Source organism: Saccopteryx leptura, chromosome 1 (assembly GCF_036850995.1).
Source record: "Saccopteryx leptura isolate mSacLep1 chromosome 1, mSacLep1_pri_phased_curated, whole genome shotgun sequence".
Taxonomy (NCBI): domain Eukaryota; kingdom Metazoa; phylum Chordata; class Mammalia; order Chiroptera; family Emballonuridae; genus Saccopteryx; species Saccopteryx leptura.
Window position 1 is genome coordinate 342,033,642 of NC_089503.1, and position 23,504 is coordinate 342,057,145.

The 23,504-nt window shown below is 38.6% G+C and overlaps 1 protein-coding gene across 3 annotated transcripts in view; it reads left to right on the forward strand.

Annotated features, from left to right (window-relative positions):
• Nucleotides 1-23,504, forward strand: part of UBE3D (ubiquitin protein ligase E3D) — a 156,238-nt gene that overhangs the window by 11,806 nt on the left and 120,928 nt on the right. For all 3 annotated transcript variants that reach the window (XM_066358963.1, XM_066358961.1, XM_066358962.1), the window contains exons 3-4: nucleotides 288-378; nucleotides 20,515-20,740. In XM_066358963.1, the coding sequence (XP_066215060.1) occupies nucleotides 288-378; nucleotides 20,515-20,740 (317 nt within the window). The remainder of the gene's footprint in view (nucleotides 1-287; nucleotides 379-20,514; nucleotides 20,741-23,504) is intronic.

Genomic DNA, 23,504 nt, shown 5'->3' on the forward strand with positions numbered 1-23,504 from the left:
CCCTCATCTTTATCGTTGGTATTTATGGAATAAGAGAAATAACCCAACAGTATATTACATGAATAATCTAGGAAAATACCTACCTCTTAAAACACTTAGCAAACTCTATTGCTTTTGAAAACACTTCACAATCTTGACTTCTGGTTGAGTCATTAGATAATACTAATTACATGTGTGCTTCTGGATTTATTGATGATAATTTGTTGTGACTATTAATTTCTTTAGAGATATGTGTTAACATATTTGTCCTAAATCTCTAAGGTTTCTGTTTCATTGCTTTTCTTTAGAACTGATTCCATTGTTTAATCAAAGCTCACAAGCTCAAGACTGTTGCACATTTTATTGCCAATCCTGTGGTGAAGTCATAATAAGGGACAGGTAAGGAATGCATTTAACACTGATGAATTCTGTGCCTCGCAGTGGTTCTCTCTTTTCTATCAGAATTTTTGAGGTAATTGCCAAGGGAACAGTATATGACCTTAAAATGAGAGCCAGCTTAGCGTCTCTTTGAACACCATCAACCATAAAACTCTCCAGCAGTCACAGAGCAGGGAGGTCTTCTCAAGGTGACAGAAGGGAACAATAGGATGCTGGCTTTGAGGGAGGAAGGAAGACTTTGGGGGAAGAGTCTGCTGATCACTGAAGCGTCTCTCTTTTGAAAGGAGACATGGGACCTATTGATGTTTTATCCATCGTGTTGGTAAATGAGGTTTTCAACAGTAAGTGAAATTTCAAAATAACAGAAGCTTTTGCAGCACAACTTTTTACTTGAACTATTTCTATCTGTGCCTTTCTAAAATCCATTTCCTATTTCCCTGCTTATTAAAACAGAATATAGAGAACACAGATTAACCTTTTCTTGATGATTATGTCAACCTTATAACCTGTTCTTGCGATGTGCTGTGATTACCCCACTGAGATGGCAAGGGCTCTCTGCTGTCCCCTTTGTATTCCCAAGTTGTCTGTTAATTACTTTCCCATCTGCTCCCTTGTTTCCTGGGCACAGAGCCTTCCTTCTGAATTTTCAGCTTCTGATCACTCATAAGCTGGAAAGACAGATGAAAACCTTATTCTTGTTAACAATATTAGGAAAAAAAAAAGAACCTGGAGTTCTTTGTTCGGTGCCTTTCCTCTGAGACAGGTGCCTGAGACTTAACGTGAATGGATCCTTTTCCACATCGGAACCCTGCTCTGCTTCCAGGCTTCTGTCGCAGGGCCTGCCACCCCTCTGTCTGCGTCCTCCAGGTAGAGCTGTTGATGTCATCTTGGGTTCCTCCCTGTCCCCCATGGACAGCCGGTCACCGGGGACTTGTGCTACTTCCTTCCCCTCCTTTCTCACGAGTCCACTTCCCTTGTCCCAGTGCGCCACCTCAGGCCTGCCTGCTGTCTCCTCACCTGATAGCACTCGCTCCAGCTCCTTGCTGCTCGGCCTTCCTGTAGGCCAGTGGTCGGCAAACTGCGGCTCGCGGGCCACATGCGGCTCTTTGGCCCCTTGAGTGTGTCTCTTCCACAAAATACCACGTGTGGGCGCTACCTCGATAAGGAATGTACCTACCTATACAGTTTAAGTTTAAAAAATGTGGCTCTCAGAAGAAATTTTAATCGTTGTACTGTTGATATTTGGCTCTGCTGACTAATGAGTTTGCTGACCACTGCGTCTAGGTTCACCCTCTGCTGATCATGTTCTTACTACTGAGTGATTATTTTCAAATGCAGCTGGCTCCTGTTCAGACCCAATCATACCTTTCAAGGTAAATTCCGGAAGACTTAGCATACCGTGCTCAGTCCCTTCTGAGCTTGCTTCCATCCACGTTTCCACCCCCTTGTGTTTCAGCCATGCTTCCTGAGCCTCCTTCCTGGCCCCCCAAAACAACACACCCTTATGTACACACATTCTGAGCACAGCTCTAGTGATCAGCCTGCCTGCCCCGGCCTCCATGCTTTTCTCCACCCTGGCTGGCTCAGCGAAAGCTACTCCTTCTCTCGGAAGGCACCCGGGACCCTTATCTCCCTCTGTTAGCTCCTAAATTCAGCTGATAGGGATCTACGGCTGAGAACCGTCCCTGAACACTGGGTTGGTTTAGGTGCTCCTCCTGAGGTTTATTTGCCTGTCTTCATGATTACACTACAGGCTCTGGGGTTGGGGATAGTCTTATCGACCCCTATACCCCTTATCTCTACTCATATTCAGAAGGCAGTGTAGTGTAGCGTAGTGGTTCATAGTGCAGACTCGGAAGCCAGACAGTCTGGGTTTGCATCCACCATTATTAGATATGACCTTGGGCAAGTCAAGTTACTTAACCGCTCCATGCCTCAGTTTCCTTATTACAAATACGTAGGTAACAATAGGTTTCCACTCCATAAGGTTGTTGAGAGGATCGAATGAGTTTGTTTATAACCAAGTCTGGCACATGGTAAGCGTTCAGTATGTGGTACCATCATCATCACCGTCATTTCCAGCATCGGGCACAGTGCCTGGTGAATAGTGCACTTTCAATAAATTCTTGCTGGGTTGAATTGAATAAATGTTAGAGTGTTTATTTTGGCCTTTTGCCATCCGTGCTTGCTTTATGATTCCTGGCAGTGTCCCAGGTAGATGAGAAAACAGAAAGTTAACCTTCGTGGAAGCGGGGAGGTTGTGAATGGAGCATCCTCCAAATGGTTACCTTGGGAAAGAAATGAGGTGACTCAGTCTACAGAGGAGAGGAGACTGTCCTTGATCAGCTTACTGGGGGGCTGAGTTCCCGCAGGGTGCACACTCTGTGACAGACTCGCTTTAGCCTGAGAGCTCCAGAGGACCCTGGTGTACCTTGTGGTTTAACCAAGAAAGTGTTCCTTCTCTCGAGTCTAGTTCAGGCTTTGGTTTAATTCTCATGTCAAGTTTCTGAAACATACATGCCTGTTCAACAGTGAGGTGACCTAGTGGTCACAGTGGGAACAAGAGAGATTCAGTCGAACAGTATTTCCTGGTGTTGCTTACAGTAAACGATGTTTTTGTTTGTTACTGGCTAATGTTTGTGTCTCGTTGGAGAAGGATGATGGATATGCAAAACCTTTCCCTGTAGCCCCCATTTTCCTACTCAGGAATCCTGTGCTCCATTTTGTATTGGTCCTTTTTATAGTCATTGTACTGAGAAGGAGAAGGGCTTAGAGGCTAAACTGAAAGAAAGTATTCACCCTCCCTAATCCTGAACACTAGGAGGCCGTATGGTGTAGAGGGGAGAGCGGGACCGGGCTTTGAACTCCAGTTCACCACTTAGTAGCTGGGAAGCCTGTCTGTATCACTTCAGCTGTTCTTCTTTTATTAAAAAATTAAATTTATTGGGGTAACATTGGTTAAGAACATGTTTCAAGTGTGCAGTTCTACATATAATACATCATCTGTATATTGCAGTGTATGCTCATCACCCATAGTCTAATCTGCTTCTGTCACTGTGTGTTTGACCCTCTTTACCTCTTCATCCTTCCCCACCCCCTTTCCCTCTAGTTACTTTCATATACCATACTGTGTCTGTGTCTACGAGTTTGTTCATGTCTTGCTTTCTGATTTACATCCCATGTATGAGTGAAATCATGTGGTTCTTGTCCTTTTGCACCTGACTTCTGTCACTTAACATGATAGTATCAAGAATCATCCATGTTGTCACAAATGGTAGCATGTCATCCTTTCTTATGGCTGAGTAGTATTCCATTGTATCTATGTACCACATTTTCTTTATCAAATCATCTGTTCAAGGACACTTAGGTTGTTTCGATGTCTTGGCTACCATGACTAATGCTGTAATAAACATGGAGTACATTTATCTTTAGAAATATATATATATTTCTAATATATATATATTTGGGGTAGGTACCCAGAAGTCAGCTTTTTCTTAAGTAGGCATAAGGCCAATTTTCTAAACTTATGAAGAGAATTAAAGGCTGCAAAACATAGACTATTAATGCTCAACAAACTCTTTTTCATTGGTTCTATAGACTTCTTCCACTCCCTTTCCCATAATTGGTCTTATTAGCAAACTAGCAAATTACTTTGTTTAGTGTTTCAAACCTTTTGATTCCGTACTCTGTATTTTTTAGGTGTGCCAGGGAAATGACCTACCTTTCTCCCTTTTTCTTTCTGAGAAGATAAACAGTGGACTCGACTTAGCCCTTGCCTCACTTTAACAAGGTTACACAAAAGCCGTTTCTGTCACACATGTGTGTGCGTATGTGGTATGTGCAGACCTTTTGAGCAACGCAGAGAGATTTTAGTAGGCGATTGAAGACTTAGCTTACAGTTCACTCTGAGGCAGTATGTCCAGTGACTTTGCTTTATGGAAGAACATGTTGACCGTGTACATTAAGCCCTATGGTCTTCCCATTTCTCCCTCAGTTCTCTGTTTTACACAATTGATAAGGGCATCTTCTGTTCTCATTAAGTAGAAAATAAAACCAAAGGTATTTCAAAAGAGGCTTCTGTGTGCTATAATCAAAATCAACTAAATGTGGACATCTATACCAAGAAGGCACCTTCTGAATGTGTTGCTTTATCTGCACTGGAAGCACCTCCAATAGGAGCAGGGGAGCAGACTTGAGATCTGCTTACGGACTAGCCTTATTATCTGGGAACAAGTCACTGGAATTCTCTGGGCCTCAGTTTTCTTATCTGTAAAATGAGGAGGATAAACCTATGAGTCTTGCCAGCATGAAAATTCTCCTAGTGAACCTCATGAAGTTGCACCTAGGTTCTGTGGTTCATGTAATTTGGATACTGCAAGACTAATGCTGTGCCTTTTTTTTAATCGAACAAATTATAGAAGTAAGGTGCAGAGGACCGTTTAACCTATTAAGATTCATTAATGGCTTTTAGTACTTATTAGTACCAGCCATGTGAAATCTAAGTACAGTAGTCTTTTTTTCTTAATTTAGGATTACATGTTCTTAGCCATTTGTTTTGGTTATTTGAAAACAAATACGGCCTTATTTCCTTGCAATAAAATTTTTTGGTTTGCATTTTTATTAGTGCAGCTGAGTTTTTCTATAAAAATTGTTCTAACATGTACAGGTTTTTATTATACTCTTTCTGAGACTAATAGGCTTTAATATCAAGCAACAAGAATAACAAAATTTACTTCTTTGTGAACAGTCTCAGAAACAGCTACATAAATGGTCATTGTGCTTGGAATTTATGTCTTCTAGAAATAAGTTCATATCAGACTTGAATTACATCAGTTGGCCAGAATTTCAGCATATGCCTTTTGATTTCCAGTCCATTCGAGAGGTCTCCTGAGGTATCTGGACAGTCTTCCCGTTCCACCTGCACCAGCAGAGAGCTAGGTGGCAGCCCAGCAACTCATTCGGCATTGAAACTGAAAGGAAACACACAGAATGGACTTAGGGGGAAACATAAAGAGATGGCAGACTATCCAACCAGTTGATTTGTCTCATTGACAGACCAGCTGTAATTGTAGTCTGAAAGTACCTACTCCCATGGATATAGTCACTTCTCTATGACTGAGAATAAAGAAGTGAAAAAAAAAAAAGAGCATAGACACAAACTGTATTTATTGGTAGTATTTTGCAAACTTTGGGAATAAAATGACTATACTTTTATGGATCTAATTATGCTCTGTACATAATGATAATAAAATGCAAAGTTAGGTTCATAGGATTTGGAGCTTACCAGTTGGATAATGCCAGCTAAATTTATCGGAATTCCAGCAGCCATATTTTGAGCTTTAGCTATTTGATGTTATTCTTAAAATTCTTAATGTTCATTTGGTTATATTTCAATCTGTAAAAGTTCTATGTTGTTACCATTGTTATTCTCACTGATTAATGGTTGATTTTAGCATTTAAGGGCATTTCATTTTCTTGTCTGTATGTTTAAGTTTTAATTAAACATAAATCAGTTTTGATTAAAATCGTCTAAATTATTTTCCCCAAAAGCTTATGCTTAAGATGCATTAAAAATAACTAGAAAATTTTAATTTATTATAAACATGTTGTTCATCTTAGAATCTTAAGCTGACAGAAAATCCAAGAGCTCATTCCACTCTTTTTCTGAGCCTCCAGAGGTCTTACCGTAAAACAACAGTGGGAAAACATGGTGTCTATTTTATTGTGAAAGTTCTCCTAGGAAGTAGGTCAGATCCGAGTTTCGGTTTTCAATAGATATACTTTCAATAGAGCTGTGATTAAAATACATGTTTTGTTCTTAAAGGTTTTACGTTTTTTCAAAACATCAGAAAAATCTCTGCTGTACACGCACTTTCATCTTTGTAATGACGTGTGATTTAGGTACTTTCTTGCTCCTGAAGTCCTAGGTTGGTTAAGATATATCATAGCTTTTATTCACTGTGATATGGGGTCAAGTTAAGTTTAGCACATGACATTTTTGTAGTAACATACATCAAGTTCCCTGGGTCTCTGTGTATCTCGGCGCAATTTCATTTCTGTGATCGTGTATGAGATTTTCACACTGCTGTCTTTTGTAATGTATAGAGGATCTGTTTATTGGGACACCATGCAGTATGTCAAGAGACAGAGAATCTTAGTGATGGAGAAGATCTATATGCCCACTACATACTGGCATTTTTGTTTGTCTTCTTCCTCTTCTTTGTAAAAATTCAAATCTAGCCTATCGCTTTTCTGCTTAGAATTCCGTAAGGCATCCCACCTATCTGTAGAACCAAATCCCTGCCCCCTAGGTTGGCATGAACACCCCACACAGTGTGCCTCTGTCCCACCTTCCCGGTCTCCTTTACTGATGTTCCGCTCTGCCAGGGGAGGTAATATATTCCAAGGGAAAGAGTTTAGTTTTAGAGCCAGAAAGACTTAGGATAAGATCCTGCCTTCATTCATCACCTCAGGTTCTGTGAACTTGCACAGATTAGTTAACATTTCTGAGCCCACCTTTCCTACTCTGTAACAGAGGAGTGCGAATTCCTATCTCGCAGAGTTGTAGTAAGCATTACATGGAAAAGATGTGTAGAGCCTACCAGGGATCTTAAGTTTAAACGTTAGGACTCACCACCACAGTTCACATTTCTTGCCAGCAGGTCTGCATCAGGAGTTCCTCTCAGCAGGGGTCCAGCAACAGTTCAAACAAGTGACAGCTCATATCTCACCTGTATGGGGCCTCTAGACTCGCTGTGTGACATGATTCCAGGTACAGAACTCAAGATCCACATCAGGCGGGTTCGAGAGCTACCGTGAGAAGAAGCCTAATAGCCATTATCTTCTGTAACAATGCTTTGGCATAGTTCTCCACAAAGGACTACATTTGGGGAAGTGCAAAGCGTGGCATTCTCATCTGATTTTTACAGCTCACTCATATATCCTCCCAGTCCAGATGTAGTTTACCAGTCAGGGATCATTTTTACCATAAGCAATGTTGCCTAGCAATATAATTGATGCCTGCCATCTACTTAGTTTCCAGAGTCACAGCTAGGTGGTTAAACCAAAAGTCAGATTCTCAAGAAGCAAAGGAAAAGACTTGTTAACCCTTTCATCTCAGTGGGCAACAGACCCAGCCAGGTGCCTCACATATTAAAGTTATCAAATATCCTTGTTCATTCCTTTAACATACATATATTTAAGAGCTTACACTGTGAGCCGGGCATTGTGCCCAACACTAGGAATGCAGTGGTAATTTAAACAGATATGAATGGTGTCATCTTCATATTGTTTCTTCTACCCAGTGATGCCCTTAATTTCTTCCATTGCCTAGAGAACTCTTATTTATCCATGAGAGGTCAGCTCAGGTGTTACCTCTTCTCTGAAGTCCATGTATATTCTACTCCCTATTGCTTCATATATATTGCCCTGAATCATGGGTTGCTTTTGTGAATCCATGAACGGATCCCCTATGAACAATTTTGCATGCACATAAGAATGTTTGAAGGGGCTAGAAAGCTTTCATCAAATTTTCAGAAGAGTCTGAGCTGTTCTCTCCCCTTTTACCCTATAAAAATTTAGGACCACTACCCTGTTACGAGCATTTATTATATTATAGTATGGTTTTGTTTATAAGTCTGTATCTCCTACTAGAACAAGAGTACCTTGAGAGGAGAGACTATGTATTAATATCTTTTGTCAGCAGAATGCCTAATTCATAGTACACTTTTAGAAAATGTATGTTGAAAGAATTGCTTCTTAATATTTTTAACAGGCTCAGCAACCTGAATAATGCTAGTGGTGCAGCATTTCCTAATTTGAAAGGGAACTTTCTTCTTTATAATAAACTAAAGTCAGCCATTCCTGTTCTTAGCTCTGTTCTCTTGACTTCTAAGTTGAATGTCTTCCATTTTGTAATTGCCCTTTTATGAGCCTCATAGTTGATCTAGGAATCAAAGAAAAGGGGAAATCATTAAAAAGGTTACGTTTGCATCTGAAATACCTTAAATTAAAACATATAAATGTGCACTACTTTATTAGTATTTTGCTATGGAACCACTATATTTTTGTTGAATAGACTCCACTATTGTATAGGTTTTCCACTTAAGCCATCCAAAATTCATCATCTGCAATTTCACTCTTTAGAGTGAAATGAAAAGTTAGGTACTGTTAAAGCAATCTGATATCAGAATTCGTGTAGATTTTTATTTTTTCCTCCCTTTCCCCAGTGTTCTATAGTTAGTTACGTCTCCCACATCCCACTAGTAATTTTTTTTTCACAACTGGTTTTCATCTAGTCTGAAATCTTTAGTTTTCAGAGGAAGAGCAACAACCCATATCTCGTTGGATTACATTCTACTTAATTAATTTGTGTAACTAAGGAGCATGTGTAAGTGGCATAAACAGGTCGGTGATCAAGCACAGCTGACTTTTTTTTTTTTTGTATTTTTCTGAAGCTGGAAACGGGGAGAGACAGACAGACTCCCGCATGCGCCCGACTGGGATCTACCCGGCACGCCCACTAGGGGCGACGCCCTGCCCACCAGGGGGCGATGCTTTGCCCCTCCGGGGCGTCGCTCTGCCCCGACCAGAGCCACTCTAGCACCTGGGGCAGAGGCCAAGGAGCCATCCCCAGCGCCCGGGCCATCTTTTGCTCCATTGGAGCCTTGGCTGCGGGAGGGGAAGAGAGAGACAGAGAGGAAGGAGGGGAGGGGGTAGAGAAGCAAATGGGCACTTCTCCTATGTGCCCTGGCCAGGAATCAAACCCGGGTCCCCCGCACGCCAGGCCGACGCTCTACCGCTGAGCCAACCGGCCAGGGCTTACAGCTGACTCTTAGTAAGCACATGGTTCAATGGCTAGGGGCAGGAAGTGTGTAAGTATTCAGGGTGCTTTAAGCATTCATGGTGCTCGTAGACAGTAGAAGAAACACGAGCATGTTACTCAGTATGAATTATTTTGAAATTTCCTCATTATTCTGCTCTCATTTCTTTTCTCCATAGATAACTGGTCTTTCTAATTTAGAGTAGAATGGAAGTAAACCATCTTTGGCTTTCTTCTTGGTAGTCTCCGTTAACTATTGTTGCCCAAAAATACATGAGACCACTTAAAAAAACTGGTGGCTAATATAAAGGACTACTTAATTATAAGGATGTTCTAAGTATAAAAACTAATGAGAGTGGAGCTTAATTTATTTCCCCTTGAGTGTAGCCTGAACTTTATGACTCACTCCCAAGGAATAGAGTAAGCAAAGGAAGAAATAGTAGCTTTATTTGTGGAGAAATCTAGCAGAGACTGTCTTAACCAAGTGATCAAGATTAACATCACCAGTGATGAATCATATTGATAGGGTATGCCCTCTGCTATGATATGATAAGAAGGGAATTTTACTTCTGTGGTATGCTTTCTCCAAACCTATAACCTCAGTGTAATCTTGAGAAAATATCAGGCAAACTCAAATTGAGGGATATGCTACAAAACACCAAACCAGTACTCTTTAAAAATCTCAAGGTCCTTGTGCCTGACTAGTGGTGGTGCGTTGGATAGAGCATTGATCTGGGATGCTGAGGTCCCAGGTTTGAAACTCCAAGGTAGCCAGTTTGGGTGCAGGCTCATCTGATTTGAGTGTGGGTTCACAAGCTTGAGTGCAGGGTCGCCAGCTTGAGCGTGCAATCATGGACATGATTCTATGGTCGCTGGCTTGAGCTCAGCTCAGAGGTCACTGGCTTGAACAAGGGGTCACTAGCTCAGCCTGAGGCCTGCCCCCTGCCCCACCCTGGTCAAGGCACATGAGAAGCAATCAATGAACAATTAAAGTGCCGCTATTTTGAGTTAATTCTTCTCATCTCTCTCCCATCCTGTCTCTGTCTCTCTCTTTCTCTCAAAATGAAATAAAAATGTCAAGATCCTGGGAAATAAGGGAGACTGAGAAATTGTCATGGGTCAGAGGAGACTAGGGAAACATGATGACTAAATTTAGTGTGTTGTCATGAATTGGATCCGGAAACAGAGAAGAGGAATTAGAGGCAGCGCTAGGGAAATCCAGATAAAGTTAGTAGTTTCAACAGATCTTCCATGTTTATGTAAGATGTTGATGTTAGGGAGAGCTGGCTGAGATGTATATGAAAGTTATCTGTACTTTTTTTTAACTTCTGTACACTAAAATTACCAAAGAAAAAGATTTATAAAAATGATAGTGGGAGAAAACATAAAATAAAGGGTTAGGTGATTTGAAATTTAAGACATGTAAACCAAATTAAAAGGCAATAATAATGAAAAAATATTTGTCATAGGTGATATAAAAAGACTAATATTTGTAATATAGAATATAATTTTGCAAATTAATAAGGATATACTAATATCTAATTGGAAAACAGTCATTGATCACAATTCACAGAGGAAACACAGTATTCAATAAGTATAAATGCCAATTCAATCCGTTAGTAATTAAAGAATTGGCAATTAAAGCAGTATTGAAAACATTTTCACCTTTTTTTTCTGTGACAGAGACAGAGAGAGGTAGAGAGAGGGATAGATAGGGACAGACAGAAAGGAAGGAAGAGAGATAAAAAGCATCAATTCTTTGTTGCGGCACCTTAGTTGTTCATTGAATGCTTTCTCATATGTGCCTTGACCCGGTTTTGGGGGGCTACAGCAGAGCGAGTGACCCTTTGCTCAAGCCAGCGACCCTGGGCTCAAGCTGGTGAGCCTTGCTCAAACCAGATGAGCCCATGCTCACTCTGGCAACCAGGGGGTTTCAAACCTGGGTCCTCTGTGTCCCAGTCCAACGCTATATCTACTGCACCACCTCCTGGTCAGGCAACATTTTAACCCTTTACATGAAAAAAATGATACTATTCAATTTTGAAGAAGGTAGTGGAAGAATTATAGATTGGTATAGCCTTTCTGGAAAGCAGATTGCCAATACAGGTATTGGGTTTAAAAGTATGCATGTTATTTGTGCTTGTAATCTCATATAAGATTATTTTCCCAAGATATGTATGTATACAAACTTTCTGATGAAATATTCATCACAAAGTTGTTGATAATGAGAAACTCAAAACCTAAATATCTAACAGTGAGGGAATAATCTAAAGAGTTTTACCTTTCCTATGGAATAGAAGTCATTAAGAATTATGATATAACGCCCTGGCTGGTTGGCTCAGTGGTAGAGCGTTTGCCTGGCGTGCAGGAGTCCCGGGTTCGATTCCTGGCCAGGGCACACAGGAGAAGCACCCATCTGCTTCTCTACCCCTCCCCCTCTCCTTCCTCTCTGTCTCTTCCCCTCCTGCAGCCAAAGCTCCATTGGAGCAAAGTTGGCCCGGGCGCTGAGGATGGCTCCATGGCCTCTGCCTCAGGCTAGAATGGCCCTGGTTGCAAGAGAGCAATACCCCAGATGGGCAGAGCATCGCCCCCTGGTGGGCATGCCAGGTGGATCCCGGTTGGGCACATGCAGGAGTCTGTCGACTGCCTCCCCGTTTCCAACTTCAGAAAAATACAAAAAAAAAAAAAAAAAGAATTATGCTATAACTTAATAGCCCGACCTATGGTGGCACAGTGGATAAAGCATTTACCTGGAACAGTGAGGTCACCAGTTCGAAATCCTGGGCTTGCCTTGTCAAGGCACATGTGAGAATTGATGTTTCCTGTTCCTTTCCTCATTCTCTTCTCTCTCTAAAAATGAATAAATAAAGTATAAAAAATAAAATAAAAGATATGACTAAATAAAACAATGAAATCAACATAGTTTGTATACAGTGTGTCCGTAAAGTCATGGTGCACTTTTGACTGGTCACAGGAAAGCAACGAAAGACGATAGAAATGTGAAATCTGCACCAAATAAAAGGAAAATTCTCCCAGTTTCATACCTATTCAGTGCAGGTCGATGTGAGCTCACGCACAGATTTTTTAGGGCTCCTTAGGTAGCTATCCCGTATAGCCTCTACAGACTTGGCACTGACTTATGGCCTACCTGAATGGGGTTTCTCCACCAAACTGCCAGTTTCCTTCAACTGCTTATCCCACCGAGTAATGTTATTCCTATGTGGTGGCGCTTTGTTATAAACACGCTGATATTTACATTGCACTTTGGTCGCAGATTCGAATTGAGCAAGCCACAGAACACACTGAACTTTCCTCTGTACCATCCACATCTCGACTGGCATGGCCGTGGCTGCTCCACTGTATACATGGTGTTACGTCATCATCTGCGCATGCACACATGCTGCCACATCATCCTACAGAAACTGGGAGGGTTTTCCTTTTATTTGGTGCAGATTTTACATTTCTATCGTCTTTTGTTGCTTTCCTGTGACCAGTCAAAAGTGCACCATGACTACATGGACACACTGTATATCCTCTGATCCTGTACTTTGTATGCATGTACACAGCTATATCTCTTGACATAGTAAATATACCATCATGTACAAAGCATTTATTTATCTTTGGATGGTAAGGAAAGGATTTTTGTTTTCTTTATTTTTTAAAATTTTATTTGGAAAATTAACAGGGTGACATTGTTCAATAAGAGTACATAAGTTTCAGGTGAACATTTCTATAGCATTTGAACTGTTGATTATGTTGTATACCCTTCACCCAAAGTCAAATCATTTTCTGTCACCTTATATTTGTCCCTCTTTATACCCTCCCCCACCCCTTCCCCTCCCTATTCACTGAAGTCCCCTTCCCTCCCTTCTACATTCCCTTCCCCCGGTAACCACTTCACTTTTATCTATGTCCATAGTCTCAGTTTTATATCCCACCTATGTGTGAAATCATATAGTTCTTAGCTTTTTCTGATTTACTTATTTCACTTAGTATAATGTTCTCAAGGTCCATCCATGTTGTTGTAAAAGTCACTATGTCATCATTTCCTATGGCTGAGTAGTATTCCATTGTATATATATGTACCACATCTTCTTTATCCAATCCTCTGTGGAGGGACACTTTGGTTGTTTCCATGTCTTGGCCACCGTCAATAATGCTGCGATAAACATGGGAGTGCATGTGTCTTTATGTACAAATGTTTTCAAGATTTTGGGTTAGATACCTAGTAGAGGATTTGCTGGGTCATATGGTAATTCTATTTTTAAGTTTTTGAGGAACCATCATATTTTCTTTCATAACAGTTGTACTAATTTGCTTTTCCACCAGCAGTGAATGAGGGTTCCTTTTTTCCACAGCCTCTCTAACACTTATTACTATCTGTCTTGTTTATAATAGCCAACCTAATGGGTGTGAGGTGATACCTCATTTTGATTTGCATTTCTTGAATAGCTATTGAAGATGAGCATCTTTTCATGTATCTGTTGGCCATTTCCATGTCCTCTTGGGAGAAGTGTCTGTTCAGATCTTCTCTACATTTTTTAATTGGATTGTTTGCTTGTTTGTTGCTGAGCTTTGTGCATTCTTTATATTATATTTTGGATATTGACCCTTTATTGGAGATATTGTTTATGAATATTTCTCATTTAGTTGGCTGCCTTTTTGTATTGTTATCAGTTTTTTTGTTTTGTTTTGTTTGCTGTGCAGAAACTATTTAGTTTGATATACTTCCATTTATTTATTTTTGCCTTTACTTCTATTTTATTTAGGGGCAAATTCATAAATTGTTTTCTATAGCCAAGGTCTAGAAGCTTAGTACCTATGTTTTCTTCTATGTAATTTATACTTTCAGGTATTATATTTAGGTCTTTGATCCATTTTGAATTAAATTTTGTGCAGGGGGACAAACTGTAGTCAAGTTTCATTCTTTTGCATGTAGTTTTTTAATTTTCCCAGCACCATTTATTGACGAGGCTTTCTTTTCTCTATTGTATATTTTTGGCTCCTTTGTTGAAGATGATTTGACCATATATATGTAGTTTTATTTCTGGGTTCTCAATTCTGTTCCACTGGTCTGTATGTTTTTCTGCCAATACCATGCTGTTTTGATGATCATGGCTCTACAGTATAATTTGAAATTAGGTGCTGTAATACCTCCAGCTTAATTCTTTCTCCTCAGGATTGCTTTTGCTATTCAGGGTTTTGTATAGTTCCATAGAAACCTGGTGATTTTTTGTTTATTTCTTTAAAGAATGACATTGGGATTTTTATTGGGGTTGCATTAAATTTGTATATTGCTTTGGGTAATGTGGCCATTTTAATTAGGTTCTCAGTCCATGAAAATGGAATATTTTTCCATTTTATTGTGTCTTTTTCAATTTCTTTTGGTAATGTTTTGTAGTTTTCAGTATATAGGTCCTTTACATCCTCTGTTAAGTTTGTTCCTAAGTACTTTATTTTGTTGTTGTTGTAGTTGTAGAAGAAATTGTTTTGTTTTTGTTTTTTAGTTCATTTTTCAAAGTTTATCATTGGCGTATAGAAAAGCAGTAGACTTTTGTATATTGATTTTTTATCCTGCCACTTTACTGTATTGGTTTATTGTTTCTAAGAGCTTCTTGGTGGAATCTTTGGGGGTTTTTATATACAGGATCATATCATCTGCAAAAAGTGATACCTTTACTTCTTTCCTGATATGAATGCCTTTTATTTCTTTCTCTTGCCTGATTTCTCTGGCTTTACTTTCCAGAACTATGTTAAATAAGAGTGGAGAGAGTGGGCAGCCTTGTCTTGTTCCTGATTTTAAAGGAAAAGCCTTCATTTTTTCACCATTTAGTATGATATTAGCTGATGGCTTGTCATATATGGCCTTTGTTATGCTGAGGTACTTTCCTTCTATTCTGATTTTATTGAGTGTTTTAAACATAAAGGAATATTGTATCTTACCGAATGCCCTTTCTGCATCTATTGATAGGATCATATGGGTTTTTTTCTTTGTTTTGTTCATGTGGTGTATTATGTTGATCAATTTGCATATGTTGAACCATCCTTGTGCTCCTGGAATTAATCCCACTTGATTGTGATGTATTATCTTTTTAATGTGTTGTATTCAATTTGCTAGTATTTTATGTAGGACTTTTGAATCTGTATTTATTAGAGATATTGGTCTGTAGTTTTCTTTTTTGTGTTGTGTTTGTCAGGTGTTGGTACAAGGGTTATGTTGACCTCATAAAATATGTTGGGGAATATTGCTTCTTCTTCTGTTTTTCAGAAGACTGAGAAGGATAGGTACCAACTCTTCTTTGAATGTTTGGTAGAATTCACGAGTGTAACCATCTGGTCTTGGCCTTTTTGGGATGGGAGGTTTTTGATAGTTGTTTCTATTTCCTCCCTGCTTATAGGTCTATTTTTGGTTTCCACTTCTGCGTGGCTCAGTCTAGGAAGATTGTATAGTTCTAGGAATTTATCCATTCATTCTAGGTTGTTGTATTTGGTAGCATATACTCTTTCATAATATTCTACTATGGTCTTTTGTATGTCTATTATGTCTGGTGATTTCTCCTCTTACATTTTGGATTTTGTTTATATGAGTCCTTCCTCTTTTTTCCTTAGTGAGTCTAACCTGTGGTTTGTTGACTTTATTGATTTTTTCAGAGAACCAGGTCTTTGTTGTATTAATTTTTTCTATAGTTTTTTTGTTCTTTATTTCATTTAATTCTGTCCTAATTTTTACTATTTTGTTTCTTCTGCTGACTTTGGGTTGCCTTTGTTCTTTGTTTCCTTAAGGTGTGATGTTATGTTGTTTCCTTGGGATCTCCCTTGTTTCTTGATATAAGCCTGTAATGATATAAACTTCTCTCTTATTACTGCTTTTGCTGCATCCCGGAAATTTTGATATGTTGTGTTGTCATTTTTATTTGACTGTATATATTTTTTTATCTCTGATTTTATTTCTTTTTTGACCCAGTCACTTTTTAGAAGAATGTTGTTTAATTTCCACATTTTTTGTGGGTTTCTTTCCTTCCTTTTACAGTTGAATTCTAATTTCAAAGCTTTATGATTAGAAAATATGCTTGGTTTAACTTCAGTCTTCCTGAATTTGTTGATGTTAGTTTTTTGGCTCAATAGGTGGTCTATCCTTGAGACTGTTCCATGCCCACTTGAGAAGAATGTATAATCTGATGTTTTGGGATGAAATGTTCTATAAATGTCTATTATATTCATTTGATCTGGAATGTCATTTAAGGCTGATATTTCTTTATTTATTTATGTGTGAATGACTTATCTAAACCATCAATGGTGTGTTGAGATCTCCAAGTATGACTGTATAATCTGACGTTTTGGGATGAAATGTCTTATAAATTTCTATTATGTCCATTTGGTCCAGAGTGTCATTTAGGGCTGATATTTCTTTTTTTAAACTTCAATACAGTTATAGATATTGTTTAATTCTTGAAATTGGTAGATTATTTTTGCTTTAAATGAAAGCAGTAACAGTCTTAGGAGCCTATAAGATGGAACTCAGAGGAAAATTCAGATAAGAGAGTGTTAGTTTATATTGATCAAAATGTCAATCCACAACAAAGGTACATTATAAACTTCTATGAACCAGATACAATCTCATTAAAAAAAAACATAAAGCAAAACTCCTATAATCAAAAGAAATATACAAATCCATATATGAGTGGAGATTTAAAACTTTCATCCCTGTATTTGACAAATCCAGGAAACCTGAAAAAGCTATAGAGAAATTGAATAAAGGGGGAAAATTTAACAATAAAGGGGAAAAGTGGGGATGCCTAAAGTTTCACCCGAACAAGACAAAATCACCTTCTAAAGTGCCCCTGCTTCCTTCTGAGACTGTTCGGGAGAGAGCAGCACCACGTTCCATCCTCAACCTAGCTAGCCTAAGATTTTGTTCTGGAATTAAATCACACTCTCAGTCTAGGACCTTTGCACCAGCTTTCTGTGAGCTTAAAACAGCCTGGCCCTTGTAGGGCTGATATTTCTTTATTGATTTTCTGTTCGGTGATCTATCTAAAGCCATCAGTGTGTGTTAAAATCTCCAAGTATGATCATGGTTTTGTCTGCTTCTATTTTTAGATCAGTTAGTAGATGTCTTATATATTTTGGTGCTCCCTGGTTTGGTGCATATGTATTAAGAAGTGTCATTTCTTCTTGATACAGTGTCCCCTTTATTATTATAACACTAACTTAATAAGTTCTGATAACCAACTGCCATTGGACCAGCCACCCTTTATCATTATGAAATGTCCATCTTTGTCTGGTTACCTTTGTTGCCTTGAAGTCAGCATTGTCAGATATGAGTATAGGTACGTCTACTTTTCTTTGTATATTATTTACTTGGAGAATCATTTTCTAACCTTTCACTTTGAATCTACCTTTGCCCTTGCAGCTTGGATGTGTCTCTTGGAGGGAGTGTACAGTTGGATTTTGCTTTTTGATCCAATCTGCTACTCTGTGCCTCTTTATTGGTGAGTTCAGTCCATTTACATTTAGGGTAATTACTGACACTTGAGAATTTCCTATAACCATTTTATGTTTTGTTTTCTGGTCACTCTGTGTCTTATTTGGTTCTTCTGTGTTTCTGTCAGTTTATTTATTTATTTTTTGGTGGTATTCCATACTTCTTTCCCCTGTTTTTTCTTTTTTTAAGCTATGTGTTTCAGTAGTGGCTTTTTGGTGGGTGGTTACTATTAGGTTGTTAAAAGAAAAGTGTTCATATGTGCAAGAGCCTTTTGTATTGTGAGTGCTTCTTCACTACATCTTCCTTTGCTACTGCAGATCTTTATCTTTTCCCCTTTTATGTTATTGTTGTCACAGGTTATCCTTGTTTTATTGTGACCTTGCTGGAGCTTTTACTTGTAGTTTTGATTTGTTTTGTTCTTTGTATCTGGTTGAATAATTCCCTTGAGTATTTCTTGCAGTGTGGTTTTTCTGGTGATAAATTCTCCCGGATATAGTATTCTTGGCTGGTAATTCCTCTTTCAGTACTTTGAATGTTTGCGTCCACTGTCTTCTGGCTTGTTGAGTTTCTGCTGAGAAGTCCAATGATAACCTAATGAGATTTCCTTTTTATGTTATGGTTTTCTTCTCTCTAGCTGCCTTGAAAATTCTTTCTTTGTCATTGATTTTTGACAATTTTATTATGATATGCCTTGGAGAATGTCTGTTTGGGTCATGGTAACTCAGTGTTCTGTTTGCTTCTTGGATTTGAGGCTCTAAGTTTTTCCATGGGCTTGGGAAATTCTCATCAATTATTTGTTTGAATAGGCTCTCTAGTCCCTTCTCTCTCTTCTTCTTCTTCTAATATACCCATTATTCTTATATTGTTCTTTCTTATGGAGTTAGACAATTCTTGTAGACCTCTCTGAGTTTTTTTTTAAATTTGTGAGTCTCTCTCCTCTTTTCTCTGTAGCATCTCTAGTTGCCTGTATTTGATATCACTGATTCTTTGTTCTGTCTGGCTTGTTCTATTAGTTAAACTTGGTACCTCAGTTTTCAATTCATGTATTGAATTCTTAATCTCTGTTTTTAAAGTTTCAGCCTCCTTGATGAGTTTTTTTTTCTGAGTTCATTAAGTTACCTATTGGTGTCTTCTCCCATCTTCTTGAGTATTTTCAGAACTTCAGTTTTGAATTCTCTGTTATTTAACTCCTAGGTTTCCATGTGATTGAGATTTTTTTCTGGAGGTTTTTCACTTTCATTCCAAACTATATCTCTGTCTTGTGTAGCCATGGTGTTCAATTTCTTTTTCCTTGATTGCATTTGAGAGTGGTATTGTTAAGAACCCTAACAAAAAAGCAAGCAAACAAAAAAAACTAAAATAATGAAAAGTTATAAAAAATACAATAAAAATATAAAAATTTAAAAAATGACAAGTATAGAAGAACAACCACAGAAATAAACATCAAAAGCAAAGAAAAAATAAAAATAAAACACCCACAAAGAAAATTAGAATAGAAATATAAAAATAAAAAAATAAAATTTAAAAATGAAAAATAAAAAAGATAAGGAGGAGGCCTGACCTGTGGTGGCACAGTGGATAAAGCGTCGACCTGGAAATGCTGAGGTCGCCGGTTCGAAACCCTGGGCTTGCCTGGTCAAGGCACATATGGGAGTTGATGCTTTCAGCTCCTCCCCACCTTCTCTCTCTGTCTCTCTCTCCTCTCTCTCTCTCTCTCTCTCCCTTTCTCCTCTCTAAAATGAATAAATAAAAAAATTAATAAAAAAAAGATAAGGAGGAAATATAGGAAGAAAGGGGGGGGAAGGGAAAATAAATTATAAATTTTGGTTTTGAGAGGTTTCTTTCAGTGGCTGTCGCTGTATTACAACTTACAGCTCTGAAGTCCCTGGGCTGTCTGCTGAGATGTTGCTGTTCCAGTGATGTAGGTGGGGCCTCAGTCACGTTTGTTGGTAGGGCATATTGTGAGGGCTTTACAATTTGACAATGACAGTCTCAGGCTTCCAGGCACTTCCTTTCCACGTCTCAATAGATCTGGAAATCAGACGTGGAGCATCTCTATTCTTTGGTGGAGAGAGCAGCTCTGGAGAGCCATCTGTGGGGGTTTGTTTTAGCCACTCTCCGTACTGTGATGTGAGGAAGGTGGGATCCGGGAGGTTGAGGGCCACACTCTAGCTTTCTCTGTCTCTGCTGAGTGCATGCTGCAGGCAGACCACAGGAACACTGGCAGTTACTTGTGTTCTGGATGCTTTAGTTTATCTCCCCATCTGTCCCTCTGTTTCACCGCTCCTCTCGGTAGAAGGAGACCCAGTTACTTTGAGTTCCCCTCTCCATACCCCTCAGACAAAATCCTGACAGCCTGAGCTTCTCTCCTCCCAGTAGTCCAGCAGAGGTAAAAACCTAGTCACTCCAGATTTGTCTCCTTTCCTCTCCAAAGCCCACCGTGATTGTGTTTTATCTTCCACCCCCCTTTTACCCCATCCCACTTTTAGTCCATTCAGTGCATGGATCTTTCAGGCATGCCTGCAAGCCCAGCTGGATGGAGTTTCTTTGCTGTGTTATAGTTGTTCGATTTGTTGACATTTCAAGGGGAGGGATCAGGAGTGGCTCTCGTGCTGCATTATTCTGACATCAATCCTTGTTTTCTTTATATCTCTGTATTTTCAAAATAGTCTTTAGTGAGTATATATACTTTTGTAATCTAGAGAAGGAAATAAATACTGCAAGCAATGTGGTTTGTTAGGTTTTTTAAAAATCTTTCATGCTGATTTAATTAAGAAAATGTCACATTTCTATTCTATAAAAAAAAATTTTTTTTTCCTTTTGCTACTAGGAAACTCCGCAGGGTGCTCCCATTGCCAAGTGAGAACTGGGGAGCTCTAGTTGGAGAATGGTGCTGTCATCCAGACCCATTTGCTGATAAGCCACTTCATCCACAAGAGAATGACTGTTTTATTGGAGACTCTTTCTTCTTGTTGAATATAAAAAGTGATATGTGGCAGCCTCATCCAGCTCTAGTGGAGACTCACTGTCTTTCTTCTGAGGACCATTTTAAATTGGTAAAATATCTTTTCAGGTGCTAATTTAGAGGTTGGCTTAGAAACTGGTGCTCCAATCATTTCTTAATTCAGAGCATGTTACATACACTGTTCTATAGACCAAAATCCATTATTTTCAATTGCCTCTATTCTCTAGCTCTGCTCTATTGCTATAGGAAGAGCATATTGCCTTCAAGCAGAACATCCCACAGAGGCTGAAGGAAGATGGGGAAGAGGACCTCGTCATGCACAGAATTGAGAATGTTACCATTTCACAAACCAAAATGCCCTGCTTTCTTGTTTTAGTACGATATTCCATAATCCATGTACATTTTATTCTCAAAGTCTGATTTAAATTAAAAGTGTCCTCTTGCTCCAGGATAGCTACTACACAGGATAGCTGTCATCTAGACTTCTGCTCATGTCATAAAAGCAGATACCATCAAAGAAAAAGGAAAGCGAGGGTCCCACGCCTGGAAATGAGCTTGTGCTGCAAGCTCTATGTTGGTGTGGACGTGAGGTCACGTGGCTATTGCTAACGAAGTTGCTTCAGGGAGAAGGCAATTTCCTCTCCCTGCAGAGAACAAGTGGTTTACCTTATTTTAAAAGAAAATCAATGGCATTGACTTGGCCCTGGTGAGAAATCATTCTTCTGATGGCCAATCAATACAGATGTGATTTAAAAAGTAGGATCATTGCCAGGGAATTTTCAATTTAACATCTGATTATTGGCAGGAACAAAAGCAATGTATGCTAAATTTTATTTAGGGCTCATTTAATTTTTGTAATGAAAACTATGCCACTTCAGGAAATATGCAGCATTTGGGCAGCTCTTACGTTGTAAAATAGTTTATAGAACTATTTTCCCTTTTGAGGGAGATTAAGGAAGTTTATCAAATAATGAGGTTAAGCTGTTATCATAATTATTTACATGCCTCATCTCACCATAAACACAAATCCTTTTGCCTAAATGTGGTATATTTTAAATTATACTATGTTAGCATTCTATAATTTTATAAGATAAATGGTAAGAAGTTATTAAAAGTCTGTTATTATTTTTATATGGTTATATTGAAATTATATTTTAATTTAAAGCTATATACTAATACTATGCTGTTTTATCTTTCATTTTTATGATTAAGCTATACTTAAAAATATTTGGAGAGCGTTAGTGGAAGAGGAGTGGAGAAAGATTAAGAGAAACCATTAATTTCACTTTTTAGATGAATTCTGCACTCTATTATTGAAATACTCTTCACATTTATGTATTTATCGTTATAGGATACCATTTACAAGAATTTCTCTTAATTGTGAACACCTATTTGTTAAAGGAAGACCCTTCATATTCAGACTCTATGGTTTTCAGTATCAGGGATACTGGGAAATTACTATCAGGACAAGTTGCTGTTGTCAAGATTGTTTTCAAGTTAGCTTTGATGGACATTTCACTTTAATTGTATATTGCAGCAGTTGAAAGAGTATGCCTGCGACCAAAATAGTAACATAAATTTGGAGGGACTGCTTGAACAGTGCTCTCAAGGGTCCTATGGGAACAAGGCTGCTCTGTGCTATTGAAAACCTATTTCTCAGATCACCCAGTCTAGCCATCCAGCAGAGTTTTGAAATGTCACATGGTGACACAGTGTCTGTCCTAATGGTATCTCTTGGGAAACATTTTTTTTTTGGTGAGGCAATATCAAGGGTCCTTAGAAATTGAAACAATACAAAGGAAAATAAAAACGAGGACAGGAGACTAATCACCCCTGAGCAGCAGTGCCATTTCAGATATATTGATTTAATTAGCCCACAACAATGTCTTTGATGTTTGCTCTGTAGAGTTCCCACACTGTTAGACTATTTTCATTGCGCAACTTGCTTTAGACTTTTCTTTAAGCATGGGTCAAGAAAAATGTATTTCAAAGCAGAGTTTTTCTTGAAACAAAATTAAAATTTTCATAATTTTATAAAAAATCTGAACTTAAAAACAGCACAAACACACATATGATCCATGACACTTCTTCCCTTCAGCATCCTTGTGGAGTGCACAGTATGTTATTTGTGCTTCTGTTGATGCCGCAGTAATACATACCTTTTGTTTTCAGAAGATATCTGTTGAAGATGCCCGGTTTTGCATTGGTTTATCTCTTGTGCTATTTTTTCGTGTCTACAAACATAAAAACTTTGCATCTTCTAATAGGGTGATGAGGATGGCACCTCAGCCTTTTATAAGATTCATAAAATTATTCTCGAAAGTATAGCCACATTTATGAATTCATCCTATTTTTTAAGGAACAGATAAAATTGAACTTTAGTTATATTATAGCTGGCAATTATGACAACCAGCTTAACTTTTTAGTCTTTCTTGGGGTACTTAGCAATAATTTATTGATACTGCTAATTTGTTTTCTTAAGTCCATAAGGATGTCTTTTTAATTTTTCTTAGAATAATGTGTTGGACTTTGTAAACATTCACAAATGAAAACAATAGAATTATAAACTTCAGTATAGCAAATACCTTGATTCAGAAAGTATGCTTTTCTTGTCCCTTTTCTTATTTTTTATTTTCAGTGCTTTAAAGCAAAGCTCAGACATTATATCATTTCATCCTTATATGGTCTTCTTTTTTTTTTTTTCTGAAGTGAGAAGCGGAGCAGTAGAGAGACAGAATCCCACAGTGCTCTACCGGGATCCACCCAGCAAGCCCACTAGGGGCCAATGCTCTGCCCATCTGGACTGTTGCTCTGTTGCAACTGGAGTCATTCTAGCACCTGAGGTGGAGGCCATT